Source organism: Acanthopagrus latus, chromosome 4 (assembly GCF_904848185.1).
Source record: "Acanthopagrus latus isolate v.2019 chromosome 4, fAcaLat1.1, whole genome shotgun sequence".
NCBI classification, from domain to species: domain Eukaryota; kingdom Metazoa; phylum Chordata; class Actinopteri; order Spariformes; family Sparidae; genus Acanthopagrus; species Acanthopagrus latus.
This window is the reverse complement of record NC_051042.1, coordinates 32,940,158-32,954,155: the sequence shown is the minus strand read 5'-3', so window position 1 is coordinate 32,954,155 and position 13,998 is coordinate 32,940,158. Positions and strand designations below refer to the sequence as shown.

The 13,998-nt window shown below is 42.4% G+C and overlaps 1 protein-coding gene across 3 annotated transcripts in view; it reads left to right on the top strand.

Annotated features, from left to right (window-relative positions):
* crtc3 (CREB regulated transcription coactivator 3) overlaps positions 1–4,563 on the top strand; it is a 39,008-nt gene extending 34,445 nt beyond the window's left edge. For all 3 annotated transcript variants that reach the window (XM_037095005.1, XM_037095007.1, XM_037095006.1), the window contains 2 exons: positions 214–430; positions 1,366–4,563. In XM_037095005.1, coding sequence (XP_036950900.1) covers positions 214–430; positions 1,366–1,571 — 423 coding nt within the window. In that variant the 3' untranslated portion in view covers positions 1,572–4,563. The remainder of the gene's footprint in view (positions 1–213; positions 431–1,365) is intronic.
* Positions 4,564–13,998: the final 9,435 nt, after the last annotated feature.

Here is a 13,998-nt window from a genome sequence, read left to right as displayed (position 1 = left end):
TAACCAGTAATTCAGTTTCTCGTCAGACAGCAGAGCTGGACAGAATGTGCCATCAGTTGTGGTGTTAATAAGGTTTTCTATGCACTGTAGATGTTATGAGAAAACATGTGAAGACATCGAGCTGCCGGGGTCGAACACGTCGACAACTCCTCTCACTGATTCTTTGCATTTTTTCTGTCGTTTGCCATTTTCTCTCCACCATCTGCCGGCTAGTTGGACCAGTTTAATCTGTTGGAAAACGCGATGAGCTCCACGGCGGGGGGTTCTTGCTTCGACCCTTCCTCCTCCTCCTCGTCCTCCTCCTTGCTCTACTACTCCCAGGCTTCCCTCGCAGGCCTGGGTGGCAGCCATGGCAATCTGCAGGACCAGATGAGGTCCAACATGCTGTACTCCAACTGCAGCGGAGGACTGCCCAACATCATACTCACAGGTAAGTCCAACTGTCTGCCGTTGTGTTGGTGTCCGTCACGGGCCATCGTAGCTGCAGCCTGGCAAGAGAGGAAGTCAGTGTTTGTCAACAGAAAACAAATTCAGAATGATTAGACATTATGTGCATGTATGTGTTGTCTTAGATTTCTATCATCATATAACAAACAAAAGAGAGAAATTCAAACCCTTAATTTTAGATTAATAATATTGATACTAATACAAACACAGATATAAGTTGTTTTTTTTTCCATAAGTGAATAAACAAACTTCTCTCAGAGGAAAATAAGATCCAAGAATACTGTTTGAAGCTAGAGAAGTGGCAGGGTCCGCCACATAAAAGCATTGTGTTGTTCTTCAATGTAGTTTGTTTATTTAGTCATGAAAACAGAGTGTGTGTTTTATACTTACTTTATGCATTAAAAAGTCAGTAAAGATCCTCCTGATCTCATTAAAATGTCTCCCCCAAAACTACAGCGTGCACCTTTAATTGTCTTTTGAGCTACTAAGTGATTCATCATATAATCGTTGCAGCTCTAAAGAGAGAAGAATATTTCCTTAATTGTTCAGTATTCACACTGTCACGGAGAGCAGATCTTAGCCAGGAGTGTGTCGTCAGGTTAGTGATTTTTTCCTGAGGCTCAAATCAAAGACGAGCGTCTGCAGAGCGGCGTGTTTCTCAGGAATCAATCGCAGCAGTTTGACATTTCTCCCAGAAAGACGATGAACATGCATCCTTGAACTTAGCCGCCTCAGGCTCCAGCTTTGGTTTTTGACTGCAGCAGCTGATGGTGTCTTTTTCTGTCAGCGTCAGATTTATCTAAAAAAGAGCTGTCAGGACGAACGATGAGTGCAGCGACACTGTGAGTTATATCGAGAAGAAGTGTTTTCTGAGCAGGAGAAAACGTTCACCCACCATCGTCTGTTTCTCTCTCTCAGATGACTCCAACCCCAGTCTGTCAAAGGACATCAGCAGCGCACTGTGTACGGTGCCCGAATGTTTTGACTCGGAGGGAGGCTTCCCATTGGAGGACGAGCTGCGCATCGAGCCCCTCAGCCTGGACGGCCTGAGCATGCTCAGTGATCCCGACATGGTGCTGCCGGACCCATCTGTGGAGGATACGTTCCGCAGCGACAGACTCTGAACATGAAGAGCGTCACGGGTTCAACACACATGGAGCTGCAGTGTATAGAGTGTACAAATCTGAATATGCATGCAAACGATCTCTATATGGCCACTGTGCATGCATCCACTGCCACTAAGATTCATTCAATGTGAAAGACGAGAACATGTGCACGGTCGTGCACAAACACTTTTAAAGGAGGAGACTCGTGAACAAACACAGTTTACACCTGCTTCATGCAAAGTTACTCTGACACACGCACAAGCTCGTGTTTCTCAGACTTTATTATTTTATTCAATGTGAGTCGATGCAGTTTGAAATCAGCGTCTGCACCTCGGACGGACACGTGAGGCGATCCAGCGAGGAGCCGAAGTCCTCCCGCTCACAGCCTCCCCGAAGCCATGGCAACCTCGTCGCCATGGTTACACACCATAGCAACCCCATCGCCATGCTGAGGAGCAGCAGAAATGCCAAAACACGATTTACTTTTCTCCAGTAAATGAGGGAACGTTACTGATCACAGCTGGAGCAGTCAGACGTGTCGGCGGTGAAACATCTGGCAGGTGGAGAGAGACGCCGCGGCCACTTCAGGCTCTTGAACTGTCGTGGTAGAAATGAAGAGTTTTTGTTTTAAATGTATTTCTCTACACATGCTATCAGATTATTTTTGAGATGTTTGCCACAGATCTATAAGAATATAAATATAGATATATACACAGTTCAATTTGTCTGATTAGAATGTATTTTCCAACTAGACACAAAAAGGGCAAACTGTTTACAAAGATGAGATTTTAATAAGTAAATATTACTTAAGAGTATAGATTTTTGAATTTCTAACTAAGAAATAAATTCTCGGATGAACTGAATAAATGCTTTATTTTCCTCGGATTCTCCCCCGGCTCCTCGCTCGCAGACGAGTCGCCGGTGGTTTCCTCTGGCGGCACTGGGACGGGGTCAAAAAATCATTAAAAAAAAAAGAAGAAGAAAAGGAACTTTACATTTTTTTGAAAATACTTCTATGTACATTCATTGCATATGTTTTATTTCACTTTTTGTACTGACTTGTAATGGCGCTTGTACTGTACTTAAACTCTCGTTGTGAATAAGGGCATGCGCTGTGCTACTGTGGATCGATTAAGTCCTCAATATGTTCTCTTTGCATCCGGCTTTCTGTCCTCGTGTTCCAGCTGTGCAGTGACAAACCTCCCCCTCCTGAACGAGACTCATTCAGAGAGCAGATTGTAATCATGTGGACATCGGACATCATGTAACATTGCACTTAATCTCTTTTGCACTAATTGGTTCACAGTGTGTAGACTTGTTTTTGTTTTTGTTTTTTTTAAAACTGATAACCCAAAGAAGTTAAACGAAGCCAATACAAAGAAAAAGGGGCATTCCGTGACTCACAAAGTCGTTCCGGTTCATGTCCTGGGTCGCCTTTAGAATAAATTCATGGGACTTTTTCATAAACCAAGATCTTGTACCTTTTTTGGTATATCGAGTCTCTCAGTCTCACCAAAAGTTTTTACAGGTTTAGGTTTAAAATTGTACTTGACAAGCTGTAACTTGCAAAATCCCAGAAAGAACCACAGTACAGATATCTGCCACAATCAAACCACTGAATATAATTTTACAGCTTGTGACAGGTAGTAAAAAATTGCTATTTAAAAAACATGATTTTAGTGATGACGAGGTCTGTTTGTAACCAGAAACACGAGTCTGGTTTAGGGAGAAGTTTGGCTTTGAGACCTTGCGAGAAGTGAGTTGTTACACTTGTTGCTTCATCTAGATTATCAGAATCCGTTAAATGTTCATCCAAGACTTTGGAGATTAATTCTTGCGGCAGTTTCTCTACGTAAAAACTCCAAACTCCTCTCCTCAACTATAACTCGCATGTTTCCGGTGACAATAAGGATTTTACTCTGTAACAGAACGTTCTCTCACAATGTTGTCAAACACTTTGAGCAACAACCTCGACCTGTTGGTGACAAACATGAGGGATTTTAGTGGACGAAACTTTGGATTACGTAGCAGCTCTGTCCATCTGCGCGTGATCCTCTTCTCTTTAACACATGAAATAGTTTTGAGGGAAATTCAAAACCTTTTTTTTTTTGTAAGGATCTCTGGCACTTAATATCTTAAACAAGAATATATAACATGTAGATGTGACAGATCTACATTAATGCTACACAGAATCAACATTACAACAAAGTGAAAACTAGTTAAATATGAGTTTTGGAAAATAAAAGATAATTTGTTCAGGTTAGAGTGATAAATGTTTCTGTCTGCAGCTGGTTCTGTTTGAACCAGCACATGTTGCACATTAGAGTCTCTTACATGTTCAGGACACATTTCAACCCAGTCCAGTGAAAAATAAGCACTTTGTCAAGAATGACTTAACTCAGCTCTGATAGGCCAAATTCAAAAATAGAATCAGAGCTTATAAAAGTATTTGGAGTTCAGCTGTAGGGTTTGTTCAGGTCCTGTGAATTTAATAGAAGTGTTTTCATACATTAATTTTAGAAAATCCATCACATGAACTGAGAAAAGTCCTGAATTCTGTGTGAGTCGGCATCAAAATGACCCGAAAAGTGAGACTTTGTGACTAAACTGCACATTCACTCAGTGCACCAGCAACAGGTGTTTGATTTTGATATGATGTGAGGAACCAGGTGACCGTGTGGTCCTGCAGTAGTGTTTTTATAAAGAGATCATATTTGCACTCATCTAATAACTCGGCCATTCAGGGCATTGAGTGCCCCCTAGTGTTTTAATAACGTCAAAGAGTTATTTTTAATACTGCGTCTGGGAGGATGTGGAGCAGATGTCTCCCTCAGCTATGCAACGACCTGTTGAACAGGTGCATCTTGTACATTATGCAGTGCAACACGGCGTGCAGGTTTATTTTGCCGTGTTCACAACGTGGGGATCAAATTTGCTATAAAATCACAATATTACATGTGTCCAGTGTCCACAGTGTGTGTGTGTGTGTGTGTGTGTGTGTGTGTGTGTGTGTGTGTGTGTGTGTGTGTGTGTGTGTGTGTGTGTGTGTGTGTGTGTGTGTGTCAGTTAGCAGAAACTTAACTGATCAGAGAACAAGAGCATTTATAGTGAATGCTTCACTGAAGTTGTGTTGGACTGTTTGTTTGTGGTTTTTTTTTTTGTTTTTTTGTTGTTTTTTTTTTACTTGTCAGTCTGAAGTTGCCGCCCCGGCTGCCCTGCACTGTGTGGACCGTATGAAAGAGATTCAGTGTGATTTATTTGTGGAATATGAAATGAAGAGGGGTGTCGGGCTTATCGTGAGGTTGTTTTATAAGAGTGTATATTCAGTTACAGCTGTTAAACACTTGTAGCTGCTCTCTGGTCAGCTCTGTGGGGGAGCGATGGAGCCACTTTCCTTTGTGTTCACGATGTTGTCGTCCCGTTCGTCTGTCCCGGCCTGTTCGCTGCTGCCTTCTGCTGCCTTACTTCGTTTTAACTTTTCATATTCCAGCAGTAACCTGTATCAGCTCGTAATCACTTTCCCTTTCAGCTTTGGCTCTGTTTGGTACTAACTGCTCGTTGTTCTGTTCCGTCACAGTTCTTTTTTTTTTTTAGTTGCATTTTAAAATGTACAGTTCTGTTATTTAAAGAATGGTTTTGTCCACTAGTGTTACTACTTTTTTTTTTTTGTAATGTCATTTGTTTTTTTTCTCCCCCGCCCCCCAAGATATAAAATGTTCTAGGTTTGTAACGTATGTTATAGTGCTTATCTCTCTGATTTAATATAAACAATAAAACTCTATACTGTGTATTAAGTCTGGAGGCTCTGCTGTGTGGAGGCGTCACAGGATGAAGTTGTTGTTGTGGCCAGTAGATGGCAGCAGAGCGATGAAGTTCAGATGTACTCACCTCATGACAGGAAACATCTCTGTTTGGTTTTGAAAAATGTTATTTAGAGAGTGTTTTTACATTCTTTCTTCTCTATTTGTTCAAATTGAATTTAGTCAAAAAAGAAAAGACGTGTTTATAAACCATCAGTGAAGAAGAGAACCGAGCCAGGACTCAGTTTAGAGTCTAATTAAGTTCCAATGAAATAATTTTTTCCTCATGTCTTCTATAATTTGTTGTTCGTCCTCAGCCAACACTGACTGAACCACATCATCAATCTTTACTTTGCCATTTCCTTGATTTAAAAGTTCAGAAAAGACTTTTGTTTATTATGAAACTAAGACGAGCTTAATTGCCTCTTTAACTCGTCGTGAAACTCACTTCAGTCACACTCGACGTAAACAATTTGTAAAATATGGCCTGAAGTTTAGTTTGAAACATTCAAAAATGGACGTGAAGAAAAGAAAAGTGTTGACATTTTGTCAAAGTATCTGTATTTTGTTTACAGAGGCGTCCACTGAAGTTAGCCAGAGAATGCTAACCAGTGAGCTCCAGCCCGTCCCGTCACTTTATACCTTTTTTTTTACCAACCTGTCAAGAAAATAATAAGAAATAAATAATAAATCCTGCTTCTAGTTCAATACCAAACAAAAAGCAACATCTGACTTAAAGCTTCTCTCTTCTACTAAATCAAGACGAGCCCGATCGCCTCATCAACTCACAGTGAAACACGCTTCATTCAAACTGGACATAAGCTGAAGTAAAATTCACCAAAACAGTTCTGATTTGGTCAAAATAAATCCACAACTCCCAGAACAAGATGTGAAAATATTCCAGTCTGTGCTGCCGTAAATCACCTCTGTACCTGTACTGAGTCTCCTCGCTTCAAACTGACCTCTGTCGGTGTCGGAGGCTGATAAAACCCAGTTGAGCTGAGCCCAGTTGCCTGTGGTGACTCCCCTGTGATCCAAAGTCCTCGGTCCAGACAAACTGTAGGTCCGCTGGCTCCACGGCTAACTGAACCATGGGCTAATTAGCTAACAGTAGCTAGTTACAGCCAAGGATAGCTTGCAAAGAGCAGCAGCTGTCGGTCAGTCTGGTGATCTGCTGCCTCCTTCTGACCATATTCTACAGTTTTGTAGTATAAGAAAATGTGGACTTTCTTCAGTTCTGTCCCAGACCCGGTCCAGGTATCAGTTTTGCTGTTTCTTGGTGTTCCAGCTCATCAGAGGCCCCCAGAAAAATCCTCTCAGGTTGAAATTGACGGCAGCAACACTTTCTGTGTTTGTTCGCCAAGATCCAAATTGGAGTCAGATGGTAACAATTTGACGCTGGTTTGTAAACCAGCCTGCAGAGACGACCCGACTGTGGGACTGAAAGATGAGGGGCAGAAATGTCTTCTTTCACTGTCTTTCCTCCAAACTGTGATTCTTAACGAGCTGCAGTGGAGGAACAAGAAGAGAAACCCATAAACGCACCGTCACTTCATGGTACCACGTGATTGGACCGCGTGATTTGTAGATCTTTGGTCCCGGGTCACTTCCATTAGAGACAGGATCACTTTGGATTTATAAATCTAACATTTGGTGCCCGGCGGGAGGGAGATGCAGCCCATGCGTTCACACACACACACACACAGGCACACACACACACACACACACACACACACACACACACACACACACACACACACACACACAGTGTATAGGAAGGAGTGTGTGTGGACGGTATAGTCTGACAGATGGACGGTGTGGGCTCCTGGAAATCAGCCAGACTTCGTATGTAGAATGCAATCTGGGAGCGAGTTCCCAAAACAACACACACACACACACACACACACACACACACACACACACAGATAATCACAGTCATCAGTCAGAGAGCTGGAGTTGGTCCACATAGTGAGTCTGTGCAGGTCAGGATGCCAGCCTGAAATTCCACTGAGGGTGATGTTGGATTGTGTGTGTGTGTGTGTGTGTGTGTGTGTGTGTGTGTGTGTGTGTGTGTGTGTGTGTGTGTGTGTGTGTGTGTGTGTGTGTGTGCCGTCCAGCTGGTGGGAACCTGAAGGAGCTCTGAACGAAGCTGCTGGCTCAGAGTAATTAATGGAGACTGCGTCGCAGCAAACAGGTTTTTATTGTTTTTAACTCTGATGTGAGATCATGATGAACAAATTCTGACTCGATGACCCGTTCACACAGTTTGGGATTTTAGGATGTAATATACAGATGGAAAGTAAATTATCTATAAACTTAGCAGCTTTAATTCTATTTTACTGTTGAACACCAGAAATAAAAAAAATAAAGAAAATAGAGTCTGTAAAGACAGACGAGTGAGTCGATGAGTCTCTGTTCGCTGTGAGAACATTTAATGTCACTGACAGCTTCTGTAGTCTCATTCAGACACTTGTTAGCAACAGCTAACTGTTTTTTACACACGTAAACATGCAAAGTACGGTATATACAGATGCAGAGAAATCTCTTAATCATGTTTAAACAACAGATCTTTTTGAAGGCGTTGACTTTGAGATGAAGGAACCAGAAAATACATATTTATTTGCAGGTTTTAAGGGCTGTATGAGTTCTAAGTTTTCAGGTGAATAAATGCAGCTTTAAAGTCAAACTTCATAGATACCTTCATGAATTCATGTGTCTCAAATTGATGATTGTGAGGCGCTTTCAAAAGATTAACTCAGACATTTATAATCTTCCTCTAAACCCAAACATAAAAAACACTTCCACACTTCCACTCTTGTTTTTTCAGACTCTTCTTCTGCTTCTGTCATCAGAACAAATGCTGTCATGACGTGTGTGTGTGTGTGTGTGTGTGTGTGTGTGTGTGTGTGTGTGTGTGTGTGTGTGTGTGTTAGCAGCATGTTAGCGTCTCCATGACTCTGTCTCATGAATCAGGGGGGACAGCTGCACATGGACCCTGACCTCCACAGAGTCCTGAGGGTCTTCAGACATAAACCTGGTCCCTGTGCAGCTCACATCAGCTCTCTGTCTCTCTATCTGTTCCATCCTCGCTGCTGCAGCTTGTTAACTCATCATCTCAGGATTTTCTCCTCACTGTAAAAACCTCTTGTTATTTTCCCGTATAGATCCAGTTGCGTTCAGCACGACTCCAAGATGTATCATGTTCACTCGTACAGCATTTTACTATGAACAATCGTTATTGGCTTTAGCAAATCAGTGCATGTGTGGATCATCACGATGGTTTTCCACCCTCTTCTTGTCAATTTTCAAATAAAAGGAGTCACAATGTCTCCAAAACGTTTATACTCTTGGTGGAGGAGGAGAAATCGGGTGTATCGACAGAAGCAAAATGTGAAAAAGTGCATCGGAAACAGCACGAAATCCATGTTTCCATTTCATATTTTCATTTTATTACATCGTCTCCAAGTCTTAATGGAAACTGACGTGAGACCGAGGACCACCAAGTGTTCATCCCCCAAAATAAGTCCTGCATTGTACATTTCTCCAAACTGCAAATGTCTTCAAACAGTGACAACGCCGTGCTATGTGGTGAGGATAAGAAAAAGATCATGTTTTGTATTATTATATGTGTTGTCATGACACAAAGGCTGCTGGGAAATGTCCTGATGTTGTTGTCACACCTGCATCGTTCTCACCTCCTCCTGACATGTAACGTGATCGTGATATGACTCGTAGTGTTGAAGTGTTGAACAAATACAACATTTCTGAGGTTTGCAGAACCGATGCAGCGCTGCCTTCATTTTATTTTGGCGGGGCTCTGGAGAAGAACATTAATTAGCATTTTGTTTTTGCTGGTTTTCTGGAAATTCTGTTAAAATTTCTCCCAAACTTTGATGGAAACTTTGACAGTAATATTTAAAGCCACAGTGTGTTTGATTATTAAATTATTTCCAGCTGTTTTTAGCGACCTAAACCAGCCCTTTTTCACAGGAAGTGGGACCATCTCAACTGACTTTGTGGTGACAAATCAGTGCAGCGTAGTTAGCTAACACTTATTCTGGTGACTGTTTTTTCTCGCTCTTCATATTGTATTACATCACCTGACTTCCTCCTTTGCAGCCGTAATAATTACTCCGGCCACTAGAGGTCGCTGCCTAACAAGAAAAATCAATACACGTCGTCGTAAGCTGCTTTCACAGTCATGCTTTCATTATTCAAGTTAATGTCTGTAAGTAAATGTAAGTAAATGTGTATTCTGCGTTCTGTGAGTTTACATTTACAGACATATTCAGAACCACAGCTGACCCAGACAAAGTTCCTCTCGTCTCTACAGTCCATTTCTGTGTTGTTGTTTTTTTGTTGTTTTTTTTCATAACTTTCTTGTTTTCTCATTTGCTTGCAGTTAACTGCTCTCGTGTCCTTGTTCTTTTACTGTCTGCAGTGAGAAGCACTCTTGACTTTCACTGCGTGTTTCCACCACATGTTCTGCTGATGTTTATGTGGCTGAGCGGGTCGGTTCTGTCTAATTCCACCCAGACCACACAGAGGAGAAAACTGTGAGCTGCAGCCGAAAAACTGTCTCCAGATCGGGTTTCTTCAGGTGGTTGTGATATCGATAAAAGAGGAGATAGAAAATGTGTTTTCGAAACATTTGGTCCCGTTTTTTTATTTAGACGTTGGGTTGATTTCAAAGAAGTTCTGGCGTGGAATGAAAGTCACGGAGCGGCCGGCGCTTTGTGATGGACCGAGTGCTCATTCAGTGCAGGACAACAGAACTGCTGGACTCTTTTTTTTTTTAACATGTGATGAAGTCATTTCACGCTCTCGCTCTGCTTCTCCTCTGGCATTAATTTTATCTGTGTGTGTGTGTGTGTGTGTGTGTGTGTGTGTGTGGGAGACGGAGAAGACAGGAAGTCCACGTGTGATTCAGTTTTGAGACCTAAATGCTGCACAAACAGGCACATTAATCCCAACATGTAATTCACCATGTTTTTGAAAACCTGGAGAAACACGTGTGAATATCAGTTAAAGACAGAATCCATCAGTCAGCAGCACTTCCTGTCTGTTTGCTGTCCTCATATCATATCATGTTTTCTAGGTTTTTGTGGCGTCCTTTGCTGTCCTGCATCTCATTGGTTAGCCCGATGTTTTCTCCACCTGCGCCTCGTCCGCTCGTTCGTTTAGTTTTATTGAATTCCGGTTTTTACTTCCGTCTTTGTCGAGTCACCTGTTGTTTTTTCTTGTTCCTTGTGTTTCTGTGATCACAAATAATTATTTCCTCCACTGCCGTCTCCCGTGTTCGTGTCCGCCACAGATAGATTTGTGTTTTTACATGATGCTACCAACGATCCTATTGGACGGCCCGCTCTGCCGCCTCAGCTGCAGAGAAAGAATTGATGTTTCTCATCAAACTGATGAAACATCAGACTGTGAGACTACGTCATTATAAAGACGACACAGTGTCGTCAGTGACGTCGTCTCCTGACTTCAACATCGTAGAGCTGCTTCTGTTTATCAGCAGCTCACAGAACAGAACCAGAACCAGAACCAGCTCTGCTTCCTCAGAACTGCAGATTTATTGTGACTTTCATCTTTTTTTATGACCTTTTCTGAGCCCAGTTGGCTCCATGTTGGTGTTGATGTTGGTGTTTAATACAAAACTACATGAGGTTTAAACTTTATTGAAAAATGATCTTTTAAACTGACAAACAGGATCAATAAGTTATTTGTCTCTCGTGCTCCTTCTTCTCCCTGTTTCTGGAGGACGCACCGCTACGATCCTTCGTGGCCTCACATATCCCAAGATTCTTTGCGTGCCCAAAAAAGGAAAAAGAAAGAGAGAAAATGGTGACATCGCGTGGCGTGGATCGTCACTCTCGCGGGCCTGGGCGGCAGAAGTCGTGACGTAAGGGTTAAACATCTGGTGACGCAACCAGGAAATGCTCCAGAGGCTAAACTGTCACATTTAACAACAGCTGACGAGGTTAACAAGGTCTCTGAAGGACTCGCCTTCAAAGACCACAAAGACCACAAAGACCAGGTCCTTCAGAGGACGCAGACCCTGAACTGAGAACCAGCTAGTGTGGACTGACTTCCTCCAGAAAACCTTCACCTGATGAGTTCACTGGGAACGTCTGATCACAAACCCCTCACTTATCGCTGTATACATGCTTGTGATCTGTATTTTTAGCGTGCCGGTGCTCATGTGGCAGCTCGGTCACATCTCCGCTGTTGTGTGTTGTGACTAAAATAGTTTAATCCCACACAACAGGAGCGGGATCAGAGCCGAACGGGCTCGAATAAAACCTGGTTCCCAGAAACAGGAGGAGGAGCGGCGGCATCTTGATCTGCGGTTCCGTCCTGTGAACGGAGGCTTGGACACGGTCGGCGCCGGTTTTGGCCTTTTGTTTACATGCTTGTGTTATTCTCAGCCAGTGAGGTTGAACCACATTCCTGCTCAGTGGAAACATCTGTCCACAGCAAGAAGACGCTGTTTGAGTTTTAATTTGGTGAACGTCAAGTTATTTTTACACACACACACACACACACACACACACACACACACACACACACACACACACACACGTTGGTTCTCTCCTGCAGCTGTGTTTTTCGGTGGCTTACGCATGTTTGTGCTGAGATGATGAGTTGTGTTAACTCAGACTACCGTGCCAGTGATATAAACACAACCTGTCTGCAGCTTCAGTCCAAGACAAATTGTGTTTATCTCCTCGTGTACGTTGTAATTTATAGCACACGCTGCGACGCTGAGCGCTCTGCAGGAGGACCTGAGATAACGTCAGGCTGGACAGAAGCAGCAGATGTTTCTCATCCAGACTTCTTGTTTAGACCGACGCTGACGGCGTGCGGGTCAGTGTGGATTTAAAGGGACATGCCGCACTGTTTAGGAGCTCGGTGTGTCTTCAAATATAAATGTTTCACTGTCACAAAACACTGAGCAACTGAATCAGGACAATTTTGGCTCATGAAGTGTATTTTTTCTTTTTTTTTAATGAATGTGCGGCTTTTGAACACAACATGCTGTTGAACTTAGTGAAGTATGATGCTGCTCTGACCTACGAGATAATAATTTCTCTTGATGTTGTGCTGCTGCTGTTTTCTTACCCTTTGAGCGGTCCACTGACTTGGCGTATCTTCAGACGCTTCATATCGCTGAAATCTGTATAATCTAAGCTAAAAGGTTGTGTAAGACACAATAAGAGTAATTTTGAGTTATTACTTTTAGAATTTGCACTTCATGTTTTTTTGGATGTTTGTATTTTCTGGATTTCGTCCCGTTGTTGAAACTCACTTTTTTGTTCCTCGTCCTGCTCGCCTGTCTGAGCGTCTTGCGTTTGGGTCCCCAACAATTTTTGCTGACAGTAACTGCTGAAACAGTTTGGACCGACATGTGGAGCGGGCCCAGGACCAACAAGAGCCTCTGCTGGAGGCGGCTGCCATGTCGCATTCAGATCAACAACATTCAGACGGAGCTGCTCCTCAGTGAAGACAGACTCTGAGCTTCAGTCTGCAGCAACAAACATTTTAAAGTCTGAGTGAAAACGTGGCTGAAGGACATTCAGGTCCGAAGACAGTCACTCTAAAGTCAGCGAGCAGAGCCAGGACCGGTGCTGAACGTGTCTGGGTTCATTTAATTTACTGTACTCATGAACTTTGAGTTGTATTGTTGTTGGATAACAATTATTGAGAATGTTGATGGTGGTTTTCTTCTTCACTTTCTTCTTTTCTTCTTCTTTGTCTTCTTTTGTTTTTTCTTTCCTTCTTTGTCTTCTTGTTGTTGTTTGTTTTCTTGTTTTCTCCTTCACTTTCTTCTTCTTTTCTTCTTCTTCTTCTTTGTTTACTTCTTCTTCTTCTTCTTCCTCTCCACCTTCTTCTTCAGCGATCTTTCAGCACCGTATGTGAACGTGTCTGGTACAGTTTTGTTATCCGGTCTGTAGTTTCATCTGGTTTCAAACATAACAATCCAGCAGACAAGAGTAATTATCGTCAGTGTCACCTCCATCGTACACAACATGGAATATTTCAGCCTCTTCTTCCTTCACAGTTCAGGCTGTCAGTCCTCGTGTCCTGCAGACCAGAACATCCTCTCACCACAGACCTCTGCTGGTTTCTGTTGTTGTGGATAGTTTCACATCTGATGCTGGTCACCAACACAAACCACTCTGAGGTTTCTGAGAGAGAAACGTTTTGCATCATAAAAACTGTTTGCTGTGTCAAAAACCTCGAAAATTACCCCGAGGGACGAAACAACAACAGCGGCTCGAGACTGTCGACGTGATTTATACTAAACTAAGTGTCATTTCTTTAATTTAGTGCAAAATTATTGATCCTGAACGTTCATCTCATCATCTCATCATCACGTAACTTTAGTCACGAGTTATTATGCAGATTACTCACTGCACTGCAGAGCATTTTTATAATGATTTAATTTACTGTCGATCAGATTTAAACAAACACTGATGCTGAATATCAGATCCAGTAATCAGTCAGGCTGATCGATCGCTCACTTTACACTTTATACCTACATGTGAATGTATTTATAATCTACTTGTACTTTTGACCCTCAAGTTAACAATTAAATATTCTTAAATGTATTTAATGTCAGAAACCTGAAGGAGCACGAT